Source organism: Vipera ursinii (assembly GCF_947247035.1).
Source record: "Vipera ursinii genome assembly, chromosome: 1".
In the NCBI taxonomy this organism is placed as follows: domain Eukaryota; kingdom Metazoa; phylum Chordata; class Lepidosauria; order Squamata; family Viperidae; genus Vipera; species Vipera ursinii.
The window spans coordinates 179,764,816-179,782,258 of NC_139512.1; the positions used below are offsets into that span (position 1 = coordinate 179,764,816).

A 17,443-nucleotide genomic window follows, 5' to 3' on the forward strand; every position below is an offset into this window, starting at 1 on the left:
TTCCACTTCAGATCGGGGAGTTTGCTATCCGTGGGTGGCGCCACTCCTCCCCATCGTCGCCTCCTCCCGCCCCCCGCGTTGGTATCCCTTTGACACATCCCGCGCAGGTCCCTTCGCGCTGGTTGCTGTCCACAGAAGGAGGTTCTGAAGGAAGGGAGTCATGCGGGGCGGGGGGCGACTATCCACTCGTCCTTGGCTGCCGCCGCCGCCGCCTCCGCCTCCTCCCCGCTGGCTGCGCTGATCTCTCCCCGCTTGGCTGCGGCCGCTGTTTTTGCAGCCATTTTGCACCAGCGGAGCCGGAGGCAGAGAGGGCTGCTGCGGCGGACCAGAGCCATGGGCTAACAGCTGTTGCGGCACAGGAACTGGCACCATGGTGAAGAGGAAAAGCTCAGAAGGCCAAGACCAGGAGAGCGGCCGAGGAGTTCCGCTGCCTATCCAGACCTTCCTGTGGAGGCAAACCAGGTAAGGGAGAATAGGTGGCGCTGCCGGATAAACCTCGCTGGGATTCAAGGGCCGGGAATCAAGTCAGAATTGCGTGCTTTTCGCTCGGCTATAGGTTCTCGATTCCAAGGGACCGAAGTCAGGGCGATTTTTCTTTAAATAGTCCGCTCTGCTTTAGGGGGGCAGTGTTAGATAGCAGCAGAGATACGGAAACGTCGGACTCTTTGCTGCCCTCTCCTGGTGGTCTCTATTTGGGGGCTCAGTTAAGATACATCCATGCTCTTTCCGTTCCCTCAGCCTGCAGCCTGATGTCTCTGCTGGCCATGTGCCAGCCCCGCATGCCATGAAACCACTTCCTCAGTGACCTCTAATAAGTCAGGGTTGCAGCAGGTGTCAGGGGATGTTGTGCTATCAGAAAACATCAGAAAATCAATTTTGCAACTGGAGTCAATTGACAGCGTCATTGCACAAGAAGATGCAATCGGGGAAACTGTACCTGACCTCTGGAAAATCATCTCAAGTCCCATAAATAACCTCCCTCCTCCCATCTTACTCCCCAATTGGGTGTGCTTGGAATTGCAGATTCAGTTTCCCATCTTCATGAGGGTTGAAAAAAGCCATAAAGTAATAATTGCTAAAATGATTCAGCAAAAGAATAAATTAACTTTTTGTATTAGTTTTAACATTGTCTGTATATATGCATTGTCTATCTATGAATATGCCTTCTTTCCAGTTAAAAATGAACATTAACATCCTATGGAAACTCACCCCCAATTATTAAAAACTATATTTACCAATAATAAGACATTAGCAATGGCAAGAATGAATCAGGTAATTCTACATTTCTTAGGGATGTGATTTCATAATGTCTTTCAACTGACATAAATACAGCTCAATAAAAGATTTAATTATTCATCTAATGTTTATGTTTATGATTATGTATGCACAGTTTAAAGGATTTCTGGGAATAAAAGTCACTATAACAAGCAGTTTATATTGTACAACAGAATACTCAGCTCATTCTTGCTGACAATTACTTTAGTAACATAAGATTAGTTATGTTATATATCATAGAAGATAATAAGGTTGAATTAAGGATCTCATGACTCACCTCTTCAATAATCACAGGCTATACCATCTCAGACTGTGGCCTGTGAACTGAACATTTCTTTGTTTCATGATTAGTAGGGATGGGGACACGTTGGCATTGTGTTATTGGAGGGTGGACAAGGATCATACTTTTGGTACCATCTAGCTTTATCATTCCCCTCCCTGTATCAGACTTGATTCAGATGCTCACCATCATTTTCTAATGTTGGTGGGGTATTGGATTATTTCTTATTTGATGAAAAGTAAGTATTATACAAATGATGCCTTTCTTAATCCTCTGCTATATTTAAGCCATCCTTTAGCATCTAACCTTTTCTCTCTGAAATCCTAAACTTTATTCAAAATGGATGCTGGAGGTCACATATCAGATTCTGTACTTAAGATGTACATTTGCTTGTTATAAGAACTGTATCCTGGAAAATGTTCTCCATAGCAGCCACATAAAGATACTTGCTGACTTTTCAGCATTTCAAGAGTCCTGGTGGCACAGTGATTAGAATGCAGGATTGCTGGCTAACTCTGCCCACAGCCTGGAGTTTGATCCTAATGGGCTCAGGGTTGACAGTCTTCCATTCAGTGAGGACCCAGATTGTTGGGGGCAATATGCTGACTCTGTAAACCACCAAGAGAGTGCTGTAAAAAGCATGATGGGGTGGTATATGCTATTGCTATTGCTATTTTGAAATGACACTATCTGACATCAATCAATTTAAACACACTTATACACTTACAGTATATAAACTAAATAACTGTGCCAATAGATCAAAATATTTAATTGTATACTATACCTAGAATCATATGTTAACAACATCTATGTCTTTTTTCAGTGCATTTTTGAGACCCAAACTGGGGAAACAGTATGAAGCTTCTTGTGTGGTACGTGATTTTTGATTTTCTTGATTTACTGATGTGCATGAATTGCTTGCTTGTAACATGAAACTCAGGAAGCTATGTTCAACTCAATAGGTCAAACATACTACTTGTTTCACTATCAATAGTTAAATGTTTGATTGAGGCAAGGCTGGATCCATGGTTTCCCCTTTGATTTTAAGTTTTTCACAATGATACTTGCAGGAAGAATACATATATAACAAACCTGATCAGACTGGATTTGTCCCAAAAAAATATATGAGAGACAACATTAGATATATACTGAATGTTACTGATAAGACAAATCCAACCAATCAAACAGTGGCTAGGATCTTTATTGGAACAATGTACCATGCCAAAAGGGACAAATTAAAGTTGCCCCATCTCCTTCATTATTTTTACTAACAATAGAATCATTGGCAATGAAAATATATTGAGAAAACAACATTTCAGAAATTAAACTTGTCTTTCCTATTGCTGCTATCAAAAGGAATATTTTACCAAGACTTAACTTTCTTTAGAAAGGATTGAAAATAATGAACTACATATACTCCAGCAAGACAAGATTATGTTTAAGATTTTACAAGATTGGAAATAGAGTTGAACAGGATTCAGTAGGATTGAAATAGCACAATAGTTGGTGGCTCTAACTTTTAAATAGTACTAAAATGCCTTTTGCTTAATATGAGCTATAGAATGGATTGTATCTGCTTATGATCCAACAAGTTCCATGAAAGGGGTAGGACTTCCCTATGTTCTGTCTAAATATCTTTTTGAGGCAGCCAGTTTTGTGTAGAGGTTAGGGTAGAAACCAGGAGACCAGGAGTTCTAGTTCTGCCTTAACTACAAAAGCCAGCTGGATGACCTTGGATTGGGCACTTCCTCTCAGCCCTGGGAAGGAGACAAGGACAAACCACTTCTGAAAAAAAACCTTACCAAGAAAACTGCAGGGACCTCTCCAGCTGTGTGCCAAGATTCACCAATAACATAAACAAAACAACATAACAAAATCTAGACTGATACAAACAGAAATGAATAGTTATAAGGTATTATGCAATAAAACTGAATAACTTGGTTAAATAACACTTCCCCTCTCTTGCTTTGATATTAAGTGATTATTTTTATTAAGAGGAAAACTCAAATAAATTTGGTCATTGAAGTGATAACAATTTGTTTAGATTGTAAGATTAATAAGACAAAAGATAAAATCTCTAAGATTTGTTTTCTCAAAGACCTTATTATCTTTGAATATTATGTTTATCTTTCCTCATGTCTTCAGGGGAAAACTAACATGAAACTAACACAACTACTCATTCTAAATACAATTGGTCTTAATTATCCTTGATAATTAGAATAGCTAAGGGAGAGATGCTCTTTAGTATTGTATATGCTTCAGTCATAATATCTTATATAATTTACAACTACAACAATAATAATAGTAATAATTTATTAATAGTAATAATTTATTATTAAATTCAGAGCTTTATATATTTTCCAATATTTCCTTCTGCATCTTTCTGTGTCCTGCCCCTTCTTCTTGTACACCTACCTAATGGAGAAGAAATTTGTTGTGTTCTTCATATTTTTATAAGCAGTTTATTGTTTAGTGTGAGTTGTACAATGAAATCTTGTCTTGAATGCACTCATTCTTGAAGCCAATTTAATGTCTTGTATTAACTGGCTTATATATAAATGCTTCCTTTAAAGATATGATCCATCTCTTTCCAACATTCATTTGATTATTTTCATTTAATTGATGACCTCTAAGAGGATAAACAGATTCATTATTTTGCTCCTCATATTCTCTCTTTTTCTAATTTCTCAAAACTATTGTAAAAGTTGTAGAAAGTTACATAAAAATAAGCATATATTTGGAAATATTGGACTTAAAGCATATTTGGGCTAAGTTGTGTTTAAATATATGAGAGAGTAGGAAAAAATAAATATATGAGATATTGATATATTGTGAATAATTTGCAAATTTCAGAATAACATGTAAATTGTAATAAAGTGAGGCAAAATCCATATACCAGTTACTGGGTTTTGCTGATTTTTTTCAAAGCAAAAAAAAATCATATAAACATCTTCCTCTTAAGATTTTGCTGGTCTCTTATATTATTGTTCTTTGAACAGTCCGGTAACAGTTTCTCCAAATTTATTTAGCTTTTGGCTATTTCCATATTTAAAATCAAGATGGTTTTTCCCCCCCAGGATTCATCTAATATAATTTAACCAAGAACAAAAGGTCTAGGAGTAATTGGAAGGATTTAGTTCCTTTGGACATGAACTCACACTCCAGTTACTGGATATACGGTAACTGTTATTTCATTTCTATTTCCAAATATGGAACCAGAAACATCTACCAGATATTTAACAGGGCTGTGTAGCCCGAAAAATGATGAAGTTAATTTGTTCAAATAAGATGATTCTTAAACCAGCATGATCTTTTGTGGAAAAAGGGGGATTAAATTTAATGAATAGCAGAGACATGCTTTGATTGGGTGAGACATAAAACATGACTTTCTAGTTATTTTCAAATTGTTGCCCTTTGAGGTACGCCAAATCAGGAAATAGACTCCATATGAAATACTAGAACTGTACTTCATTGGTAAAGGCTATAATAACAAAATCTTGAGAAAAAACCTGTGTGTTCCCTTTCCTCCCTCTTATACTAGAGAGAGTTAAGACAGAGCCAAATTAGTTTTCTTTCTAATATTCTCACGTTTTCTCAGCCTTAAGCCATGTTTTGCTAACCACCTCCTTCCTTCCCAAGGTGATCTCTGTGATTATCTACATAAAGTTTGCCCAGTGCTAGAATATAGACTTGATTAGATACTCCCCCCTCAAAAAACATCATACCAATGTTAAAGACTTTGAATATGTTCCTTGCTAAAATTTATATCCCAGGGAGTCCACAGAGATTTATTTATTATTTATTTATTTGCAATGTTTGTAACCTATCTTAACTTGAATATTCTGGATGATATAGAAGAAGAAGCAATAAAAAGAACCGAAAATAACCCACCTCAGAACAATCCTAAAAAGTGAACACCAGACAACCAAACAGAGAATCAAGAACACATAGAATAACAGCTTTATAAAATGTCAGGTGTGTGTGTGGAGAGGTGCTGCACACGGGGAAGCAAAGTCCACGATGGTTTTTTGGATGATGAAATGTGGTCATTGTGCATTTTGGTTGCATGATGTTGAGCAATGGGGGATGGTGGTGGGGTTTAAGACCTCAAATTCCTGAAAATAATTTTAAAATTTACCCCAAATCTGCCTTTTCTGATGAGGTCAACACATTACTAAAGATTACCAGCTAGATACTCAGGAAAATTAGTTATGGTCCACAACCAAGATGGCTGCAAGAAGTCATTTTTCCACATTCTTATCATTTTGTTATAGCTTTCTTCTATTGTGTCTTCTCTTGGTCTCAAATTCTGCTGCACCTGCAGAGAGAAAGGTGTTGCTTTGTCATGGACATGACCATTGTATCAAAATTAAACCCCTTCAGGGTATATCAAGATGACCTGCCCTGTTTTCCAGGACTGTTGTTCTTGTGATTATTCCAAGGCCAGGGAGAAATAACCATAACCAATGAGGATTACATCAGTTTTTTAAAAATTGAGTATACCCTGTGTATTTTTATGAGTTGCCGAGCTAAAGTCACTGAAGTATGTGATGGTGCACTATTTTTTAGAATATCCCTTTTCTATCTCTCATATTTGTCACTATACTTGCATCATTTAAAGGTCAACAGCACTTCCCCAGCAAGACAGGATATTGTTCAGAACTGTGCCAGTTGCAAGGAGAGTGGCAGTAGACCAAGGGCCATGTAATCCGGGCTGCAGCTCTGCAATCAAAAGATGATTAATTGAAGCTTTAGCTAAAGGATTTTGGAGTGAACTTTATAAAAATATGAAATGGCCTTGCCTTTGTCTCAGAAAAATTGCAGTTAGATAAATCGTCATTTGTTTTTCTGTCATTATTTTCTGAAGAAGGGAATAGAGATCTAACGTGATATATTTAATGCCCAAAACATTAGTAAAAGATTTTCTGGAAAAAAAACATACAGTAGAAGATTGATGGCTTGCAGTTCCTATATTACTAAAACATACAATCATCTGTTTCTGCTCAATGCTAACAAGTAGATAAAAAGGTATTCTCTTGCAGTAGATAGTCCTTCCACTAGTGAGGTAGTCATCACTTCTATGGCTTGCCTTCAGAAGTGGGTGCTCCATCTCTGGAGGTTTTTAAGAAGACACTGGACAACCACTTGTCTGGAATGGTATGGAGTTGCCTGCTTGAGCCGGGGATTGGACTAGAAGACCTCAAGGTCCTTACCAACTCTTTTATTTTGTTATCCCTGCACTGAATCCAACATACATTAATTGGGAACACATTTAGTCAAGGGGAGCCCACTATTTTCTGAGTAAATGGTTCTGCTGTTAAACTAAACAGGATTTTACCCCATCATTCAGTCAGAATTTGTCATCCTGTAATTTAAATCTCTTTCTACATACATTGATTCTTCATATTGGATAAGATAGAACAGAGTTTGATTTTCTTATGGGTGATAGGTTTTCTGGTATTTGAAGAATGCTATCAATAACCCCTCCCCATGTTGTTGTTGTTGTTGTTTTCTCAAAGCTAAATACTTCAGTAGTCCTTTCTCAAAGAAAACATACCTACCCACTCCATCATTGTTTATAGGACTTCATTCTAGTTCCCTGGTCATATTACTTGTATTTTTGTGAACTTGATCCAGTTTCTTTGAATCCTTTATAAAATATGATGCCCAGAACTGAATACAATTCTTGAAGTTGGAGGATCAAGTGGAACTATTGCTTCCTATGAGCTGGAAATTTATATATATATTTTAAAAAACATTTTTTTGCATCTACATCATTTTGCTGGTTCATATTCAGTCCTATTCTACTCATAGCTGCCCCAGTTTACTTGACTAGAGACCATTTTAACAGATTCCGCATCCATCATTTTTTAAGTAAGATACAAATCTAGCTGTTTCTGAAAAAATATCAAATTTTTTGGATGGGAATTAACAACAGAGTACAAGCTGACCACTGTTTCCTTCACTTAGCAATTTGACCAAACTGAATAAAATCAAAAGCACACTAAGTGTATTGCAAATCATATTTATTGGAAAGTTACATTTTCAATAATTTATTTATTTATTTATTTATTGATGGGATTTATATCCCGCCCTATCTCCCGAAGGACTCAGGGCGGCTAACAACAAAACATATAATAAGTACAGAAATCAAGATAAAAATGAAATTGAGAACATCAGTGCAATAAATTAAAATTAGAGAATTTAAAAAATGAATAATGCTGCCTCTCCAATAGTTTCCCAGCATAGTTACTAAGCTTCATTTTGAAAGTTATATTTCTTGTTAATACTGCTTTTAAGGCTTTTTTCCCCACGTTAGTCTTCACATTACTGATCCCATTGCTCTATTACCAGAAGTTTGGAAACAAGAAAATGGGAAAAAGTAGCACTGAAAAATACTCTAGTCAGATTTGCCCGATCTTATGTATCTCAGACTTTGGTAGACCCTTTTCCTACTAATAAATTGTATTAAAAGGCACATGCTTTTGTTCAGTTTTGAATAAAATTTATTAGTTGGAAAAGATGCTGCCAGACTCCTACTGATTTTTTGTCTTCATAGGGTAACATGATTCCCCTACCACTTCATATTTCAGTTAACACTTTTAAACTATCTAGCAACTTGGAGTTGAGTGAAATAAGAATAACTCAGTCAATCAGGAGGATAAAAGTAGATATCTTTCTGACAATGTAGGAAGGTTTCGAGGTCAATTACAATGGATTGGTTAGCAAATGTTCAATTGCTTTTAAGGAATCCTCTGTGTTAATTACAAGCCATTATGACTCATTGAGATAGAAGTTAAGGCATGTCTTGGGCATGAAGCCAGATGGATGTTCTTGGACTGACACTCTCTTTTAAAGTTGACTAGACCAGTGATGGCAAACCTTTTAGAAACTGAGTGCTCAAAAACCAGCCTACCCCCTGCCCTGCTCCCGACCTGCCCCCTGCCTGGCTGCAGGGCCACCTACCGCCTCCATGGCCCACCATAGCAGAACACCCAGGCGGCCCTGTAGCACCATGTTGGCCATGCCCTTCACCTGCACCCTGTAGCATCATCTGCACGCAACAATGCATGAGGGCAGAGTCTTGTCCCTGCTGCCCGACTGCCATGTCCTTGGCTGCGCTGCTCCACGTGGGCCATGCCCGGGGATGACTCTCCTCCATGGGGGCTGCTGGTGATGGGGCCACAGGGGGAGTTGGGCCTGGGGCAATGGTGCGTGTGCCCACAGAGAGGGCTCTGAGTGCCACCTCTGGCACGCGTGCCATAGGTTCACCACCAATGGACTAGACTATTGCCCTCTCAGTGTGATAGGAGGCTAATACATTGCATGGAAATAGTGCAGCTTGACCTTCCTCAACCTGGTACAATCCATATGTATAGGAAGGGTCTTAGTCATGCCCCCCTGGAAATTTTGGGACTTGTAATCTCAGCATTTCATGGGTTCATGAGCTTGGAGAAAACTGTTATAGTGTCAGAACATGTTACTTTAAAATAATACTATGTTCTTTAATATTCTACTTTTTAAAAAGTTTTATGATAGTATGATATAGTTACATGGCATGAAATAACCTGCAAATTTTTTAACAGTTCAGTTTCTTGTATAAAGATTCTACAAAACTGGAAACAGGTAAGATATTGACCTTGTTCATACATCCTTGTCCATTTTTACTTTGGGAGAGAAACAGACAAGAAGTGATTCTTTTCAAAATGTTGAATGAAGGAAATTCTTTCCCTACCTATTGATGGCTGATTAGCTAGATTATACTTTTATAAGCCACTCAAGGTCATCCTCAAAGACTTTCCATATCTCAGAGATTTTCTGCCTGGGACATACCAATTACACTCTTCCTCCCCTACACAAATACATATACACTCTTTCTCAAACCCCTTGGTTGCAATTCCAAAAATTCTCTAACAGTTGTCACTGAATTGCCAGTTTCAGTGGAATAAAGTAAGAAAATTATTAAATATTTCCAATTAAATGGGAGAATAACTATTGCAATTGTTTAATTACCAAAATTTTAAATAAATTGAAATGAACAGATTGCCTATTGTCCCATGTGTCAACGCTGCTAACATCGAATGTTATTGCTTGACAAGAGATGAAGAAGTAGCTATTTCATACGTTAAACTTGTGTATTTCTTTAAGACTTGTGTATTGCTTTAGTTTAAGGTTAGGAGGGGGGATGAGTAGGATTGCACCTTTCAAGGCCATCTCTCTCTAAGAAGATAAGGCCTTGGCGGCTTTTCTAATGGAAGGGAAACTGATTCTTTAAATTAATTGGAGGATATGATTAATGACAAAATTAGAAAGGTGGAGAATTGTGTTTTAATATATTGTGCAAGGGGTGGAGATTTCAGATTCCAGCTTCCTTCAAGCAAGCATTTGCCGGTGTATTAGGCTAATAAAGGACTTTTAAGGTAAACAATGCCTCAGAGTCACTTGAAAAGCCCATACGTCAAAAACCTGACATCAAGCTAGAATCCACACTACTTTTTAAACTAATTAGGGAGTCCCGACCTCCTGTCGCTGTCTCCAGGTTTGGGAGGCAGTCTGGCAAAGAGTTGGGGAAGATCCCATAATGGAGGAAGTAAAATTGCCTGAAGCCGGCTCCCCAGCACCAGCAGCCACCTCAGTGGGGGAAGGGCCAGTGAAGAAGCCAGCAGGGAAAGAGTTTCAGCAATCCACCCAGCTGGGAGCTAGACCCAAACAACCAGGAGAATTGGTCTGGTCATCAGAGTGGATTAAACCCAACAGAGACTCCAGGAGCCTCGGAGCAGCCAGGCCAGCTGAGATTGAATACTCGGGTGAGTGGAAAATCCTGTCTGCAGATCAGACTGCTTGCCAGACCCAGGAGTCCCCTGCCAAGCCCTCCAGATCCATAGAGACAGAGGACCCCAGCCTAGGGCCTCTGCAGCAATGGAAGGTTGGGGAGCCCCCACAAGTGAAAGGCCAACAACCTCTGAGCTTGCCCCAGCTAATAGAAGCCTTGGAACAGCTGGGGATGGTGCAGAAGCCTGGAGATCAGGAGCTGGTGGGAGGACAACAGCAAGGGTGGCAGCAGCAGGACCCAGACATGCAACCCCTGAACATACAGCAGGACCAGTGGGGCCAGCAGCAGGGAGGGCCCTGGCAGCCATTAAATCAGCAACCAGAGTGGGGCCAGCAGCCACTGGAGACACAACAACAACAGTGGGGGCCCTGGCAGCCAGTGAATCAACAACCAGGAGGGGGCCAGCAGCAGTGGGGTCCCCAGCAACTGTTGATCCAACAACCAAGGGGGGGCAGCAACAATGGGGGCCCTAGCAGCCATTGAACCAACAACTAGGGTGGGGCCAGCAGCAATGGGGGCACCAGCAAGCAATGATGAGCCCACCCTTCAGAACAACCTTCGATGGGGGCCCAGAGAAACTGATTTTTTTCCTCAACCAAGTATGCTCTCACTTGAATCGCTGGGGTCACTCTTACCCGGACCCGGGTGCGATGGTCGATGTGATTGCATCCAACCTAGATGGAGAAGCGTCTGAATGGTTGAACAATTTATATAACGAGCAGGCCCCTGAATTGGAGGACCCTCATCTTTTCCTCCTGGGGCTGAGGGAAAGATTTGAGGACCCATCCATTCCCCTCAAAGCAGAAGAACAAATCCATAAGATAAAGCAAGCTGGCTGGTCTGCCCTAGAGTACATGTGGGAGTTTTGAAAGATGGCAGGTCAGATAGAGAGATGGCCTGAGCAATCAATAATTCATCTTTTTAGAGAACAGTTAGATGACCACCTTTCTCAGGCATGTATCTATCGAGCTGTACCCAACCAGCTGCATGAATGGTACCAGGCAGCGGTGAAATTAGATGTCCAGCTTGCCCGCTATAAAAAGCCTCCCCCACCTGAAGCTGTACCAAAACCAGGATCCAGATGGCTACCCCCACCCCGAAAACCTGCAATGACTGCTACTGCCAAAAGACCTAGACCACCTATAGGTCTGCCAATCAAGTGCTTTCGATGTGGACAGCAGGGACATTGAGCAGCAAACTGCCCAGTTCCTTACCTGTAACAGCAGAGTAGACCAGATCCAACAACAAGGAAGAAACCCGCACAACAGCCATCGAGAGAAAAGTCCAACTGGGCCACCCAGGAGCCCATTACCTAGGTTACATCCCCCACCCAGGAGGATGCTGGCCCACTGACCGGACCCACCCCCACTTTACCCGGTTTTAACAGCGACGATGAAGGGGAGAACGACCTGATGGAGAGTCAATGCATCCTACCTTTTTTATTGCCTGCTAAACTCATAATCCCTAAGTCAGGGGCACAAGTAGATCTGAAAGTGCTACTCAATACTCGCTGCTCGTGATGCATCATTAGCCTGTCATGTGCCTTGAGAGTGGGCATATGGGCCAAGCCGCTCTCCAAACCTGTGAGGTTCGAGCAAGCCGATGGATCCCTAATGGGTGGGACTTTAGTCACACAATTAATGGAGCCCTTATGCCTGGAAATAGGTGAGCATTGGGAGTTTATTTGCTTCCTGGTAGCTCCAAAGATGTCTGAGACTGTGATCCTAGGACTAGCCTGGCTAGACAAATGGAAGCCATTTATCTGGTGGGAAAAAGGAATGAGAACTGTGAGATTACCCATAGGGTCCAATCCTCCCATTGATTCAACAGATGTTACAGAGGATTTTAGCCCATCCAATGAGCAAGTGCACATGGTTGCCTTATGGCCACCTGGCAAGCTGCCCATCCCCAGGGAGTACCAGGACCTAGCAGAGGCGTTTAGTGAGAAAGAATGCAATACCTTGCCTCCTCACCGTCCCAATGATTGTTCCATTGAACTGTTAACCCAATCAAGAATGTACGCTATATCCCCCCTTGAAATGGAGGAGATGCAGCGATATGTGGATACAAACCTAGCGAGGGGATTCATCGAATGGGCCAAGTCTACTGTGGGAGCCCCTGTGTTGTTCAAGGAGAAAAAAGATGGGTCTTTACATCTCTGTGTGGACTATAAAGGCTTAAACACTGTGAATGTGGAAAATAAATACACTCTCCCCCTCCTGAAAGACTTGCTAACCCACCTGGTGAAGGGGAGCGTCTTCACCAAGTTAGACCTGAGAGAAGCATATTATCGGGTAAGAATAAAAGAAGGGGATGAGTGGAAGACAGCCTTCAACTGCCCCTTGGGGAGCTACCAATTCAAAGTCATGCCATTTGGACTGTAGGGGGCCGCAGCCGTATTTATGCAGTTGATTAATGAAGTCCTACATGAACACCTATACAAAGGGGTCCTAGTATACCTTGATGACATCCTGATATACAGCACGAATATGACTGACCATATAAAACTGGTCAAAGAAGTGTTAAAAAAACTATTGAATGCAAAACTTTATGTCAAATTGTCGAAATGTGAATTTCACCAAACCCGATTAGATTATCTTGGTTATAGAATCTCCAATGAGGGTATCGAAATGGACCCAGCCAAAGTAAAAACCATAATTGAATGGCAGCCCCCCCCCCAAACCCACAAACAGCTCCAGAACTTCCTAGGGTTTGCCAACTTCTACCTTCAATTTATTCCCTCTTTTGCTGAGATTGCTCTACCTATTACAGAACTACTCAAAATAGGCAAGGGAGGGGGAAAACCGCGACATGGCCAATCGCTAGCATGGACTATGAGTTGTCAGAAAGATTTTGAGAATTTATAAAGACTATTTGAGGCTGAACCAGTCCTAAAGCACCCCTGCCTAGGTGAGCCCTTCGTAATTCAGGCAGATGCCAGCGATGTAGCAGTCGGAGCAGTGTTGTTGCAAAAGAATAAAAGTGGGGTCCTGCAACCTTGTGCTTACACCTATAAGAAATTTACTGAAAGCGAGAGGAGATGGACAGTCTGGGAGAAGGAGGCCTTCGCTATTAGGTGGGGGCTATTAAACTGGTGGCACTACTTAGAAGGGAGCAAGTTGCCTTTTGAAGTATGGACAGATCACAAAAATTTAGAGGCACTAAAAACTCCCTGAAAATTGTCCCCAAAACAAGTACAATGGGCACAGTACTTCAACCATTTTAACTTTACTCTAAAGTACATACCAGGAAGAAAAACCTTCCTAGCTGCTGCGCTCTCCTGATTGCCACAGTACAAAAGCAAATGCGAAGAAGTTCACGAGGCAATTATCCCTGTTCCACAAACTGCGGCCCAACTCACACCTCGCAGGACCCCTAATCCTGATGACCCCGGGGTAAAGAAAATAAAGCGAGAACTCCTCACTGATCAATGGTTTAAAGACAATCAGACATCCCTAACATGCAGGGATGCTCTGGCTTACAAGGGGGGAAAATTGTACTTGCCTGAAGCTCTTCGTCTTAATGCCCTTAAACACAGCCATGATGTCAAACAGGCTGGACATTTCAGATATCTAAAAACTCTACATCTCACTCGCCGGCAATTTTGGTGGCCGGGACTAAAACGAGATATAGAAAACTATGTCAAGAGCTGTACTGTATGTGCCACCATGAAAAGAATCCCAGGAAAGACCCCTGGGTTACTGCAACTGGTAGCCAAACCTTCTCAACCATGGGAAGAAATAGCTATAGACTTTATAGTAGACCTACCCGACAGTAGAGGAAATACTGTCATTTGGATTGTGATAGACCTATTTTCAAAACAGGCTCACTTTATCGCCTGCAAAGGACTTCCATCGGCTCAACGCCTGACTGAGTCGTTCCTAAAACATATCTATCGACTACATGGCGCCCCTAAGTGAATAATTTTGGACAGAGGGGTGCAGTTCACAGCAAAAGTTTGGAGAAACTTTCTTAAATTAATTGGATCATCTCAAGGCCTATCAAATGCTTTTCACTCGGCTACTAACGGAGCTGCAGAATCCGCCAACAAAATGGTGGAACAATACCTTAGATGCTACGTCTCTTACCAACAAACAAAATGGACTGATCTCCTCCCTTTTCAGAGGTGGCTTACAATAATACAGTACATAGCAGCACTGGCTACACTCCTTTCCGTGTAACCACAGGGAAAGAATTCAACCCCATACCGGAATGCCCTCAGTTACCTTTTGCTTCCCAGACTCTTGATCATTGGGTGAGGGGTTGGGAAGAAGTTTGGAAAAATACAAAGGTGGCTTTAAAAAAGACTTTTGAGACCTACAAAAAGCAAGCTGACAAAAAGAGAGCTCCCCAAAGAACATTCCAAGTTGGGGATAAGGTCTATTTGTCGACCAAATACTTATGCCTTAAACTACCCAATAAGAAATTGGGACCGAAATTCTTGGGGCCTTCCCCCATTGTGAAAATCAGCCTGGTCACAGTAATTTTTTTTATTGAAAAGTTTTTCAATACATTTTATCTTTAACAACCCCTCCCCCCCACCCCCTACCCAACCCTTCCCGACCCTCCCCCCTCCCCTTCCCCCCTCCCCATCCCCGACTTCCCAGAGCTAAATACAAGGTATAAAAGTAAAAACAATCATAAACAGCCATATGCTAACAACAATAAGCTATTAAATCTATCGCACTCTAGCTCATATAAAATGACTACAAGCAATACTAATATCACATCAATACTTATGCAAATGCTAAATGAAACTTTTTAGTCCCATATTTATTCTGGATGTAATCAATCCATTTTTTCCACTCCGTAATATAACGTTGTTGCGAATGGTCTTTCAAGTACGCTGATATCTTTGCCATTTCCGCCAGGTCAGAAACTTTTAAAGTCCATTCTTCTATAGTCGGCAGTTCCTCCTTCTTCCAATATTGAGATGGAGTTTGCTATTAGGATCAGAGGCTTAAAAGAGAATCCTAAAGAAGATTTGAAGCAAATAGTCTCTGAGGCTTTGGAAGGGGTACTGGGACAGTCAGTAGCTGAAATTGTGGGAAACATAGATAAAATCTTTCGTGTGAATTCATGGATTGCAAGGCAAAGGAAGTTACCTAGAGATGTGGTTGTTTATTTTACAAAGAGAGCAATCAGGAACGAAGTCATCCAAGTTTCTTATAATACTAAGCTTGTGGTTGCTGAGCAAGAAATCTTGGTTCTAAAAGAGATCCCTCCAAGAATCTTAAGGAGAAGGAAAGACTTTGCTTTTTTGGCACAAGAGCTTAGGAGACGTGATATAAAGTTTAGATGGGAGATACCAGTGGGTATGGTGGTGATGCATGAAGGTACGAGACATCGTCTTATTACAGTGATGCAGGCACATGATTTCTATAGTAATGTTTTAAAAGCAATCCCCTTACCACTTTTGGAATCTACAAAAAAGAATGGCGAGGGAAAGCCTCAAGACGCTGAAGGAACAACGCAGGCACATGAGAAAGCTACAGGAGTGGATCAAATTACAGTTTCATCGGAAGATGCCAGAGACCAGAGGATGACGCGTGCTGCTTTGAGACGAGCGAGACGAGAGCAAGAACAGGACCAGCAGAAAGTTATGGAACCTCCAAAGCGTACCTATAGCGAAGCTGTGGGAGGGGCGCGGCCTAAGAACGTTAAGGGACTTCTGGAAGACGCGCTCCAAAAGCTTCGGGTCACTAAGGATGGCGACTAAGTTTTTAACTTGGAATGTCAATGGCTTAAACTCACCACAGAAGAGAAAGAAAATTTTTCAATATTTAAAACAATTTAAGACTGATGTTATTTGCTTGCAAGAAACACATATTAGAGTTACGGACCAAAAGTACTTATTAAATTCAAGACTGGGCACACAATTTATTGCTTCTGCAATGAATAAGAAGAATGGAGTGGTTGTTTATGTCAAGAATACTATGACAGCGGAGTTAATTGAAGCAGATAAACAAGGAAGATATGTTATAATAGATTTGTTGCTAGAAGGCAAAAAAATGCTTTTGGTTGGACTGTATGCTCCTAATCAACAACAAGCTGATTTTTATAGTTTATTACACAGTAAGATCACTCAGTTGGATTATAAATCTTTTATTTTTATGGGAGACTGGAATGGCGTCTTGGATGTACAACTGGACAAGTGTAGTTCTTTTAGGCGTACCCCAAGTCATGCTAGATTGCCTAAATCTTTTTTTGAGATGAAGGATGATTTGGAGTTGCGAGACATCTGGAGAGAAAGACATTTACAAGAAAAGGATTATACTTTTTTTTCTGATAGACATCAATCTTTTTCCAGGATTGACTTTATACTAACGACTAATGATTTTTTTTCTAGGATCAAGAAGATAAAGATTTGTCCAAGAATTATGTCTGACCATAGTCCAGTTTGGTTAGAGATCGATAAGGATAACAAAGATAGACGCTCTTGGCGTCTAAATGAGAACCTGTTTAGAAATCAGGGAAATGTGGAAGAATGTAAAAAACAGATGAAGGTCTTTTTTGAAACTAACATGAATAAGGGTACTTCTATGGATATGGTTTGGGATGCTAGCAAAGCTTATATGAGAGGGGTGTTAATATATATGAACAACAAATACAGACGTAATTTGGAATTTAGGAGGAAAGAATTAGAGAATGAAATTAGGGAAAAAGAAAAGGCCCTAATTTTGAATCCATCGGATGCGAAGATTAAAGAGGTTATTAATTTGTTAAGAGGACAGTTTGATAAGTTGATGGCTGATCAGGTGGCAACTAACTTACGGTTTGCTAGGCATAATACTTTTTGTAATGCCAATAAACCAGGGAGATGGTTAGCTTACATGTTAAGGAAGAAGCAAAGGGCTTCTAATGTAGATAAAATAGAACATAAGGGTAAGGTTGTGTATCAACAGGATCTTATTAAGGAAGCTTTTGTGGACTTTTATTCTAAATTATATGTTAAAGATAAGATTAATGAAGCAGATATTGATGCATATTTGAGGAATGCTAATATCCCGGTTCTTACACAAGAACAAAAGGAAGAGATTAATCAATTGATAACT

At 40.6% G+C, this 17,443-nt stretch overlaps 1 protein-coding gene across 1 annotated transcript in view; it reads left to right on the forward strand.

The window, feature by feature from the left end:
• Positions 1–370: 370 nt before the first annotated feature.
• The window catches only part of UNC80 (unc-80 homolog, NALCN channel complex subunit), a gene marked incomplete at its 5' end in the record, with an annotated part of 192,180 nt that continues 175,107 nt past the window's right edge, over positions 371–17,443 (forward strand). Inside the window, 2 exons of the mRNA XM_083369438.1 lie at positions 371–462; positions 2,379–2,427. Coding sequence (XP_083225564.1) covers positions 371–462; positions 2,379–2,427 — 141 coding nt within the window. The remainder of the gene's footprint in view (positions 463–2,378; positions 2,428–17,443) is intronic.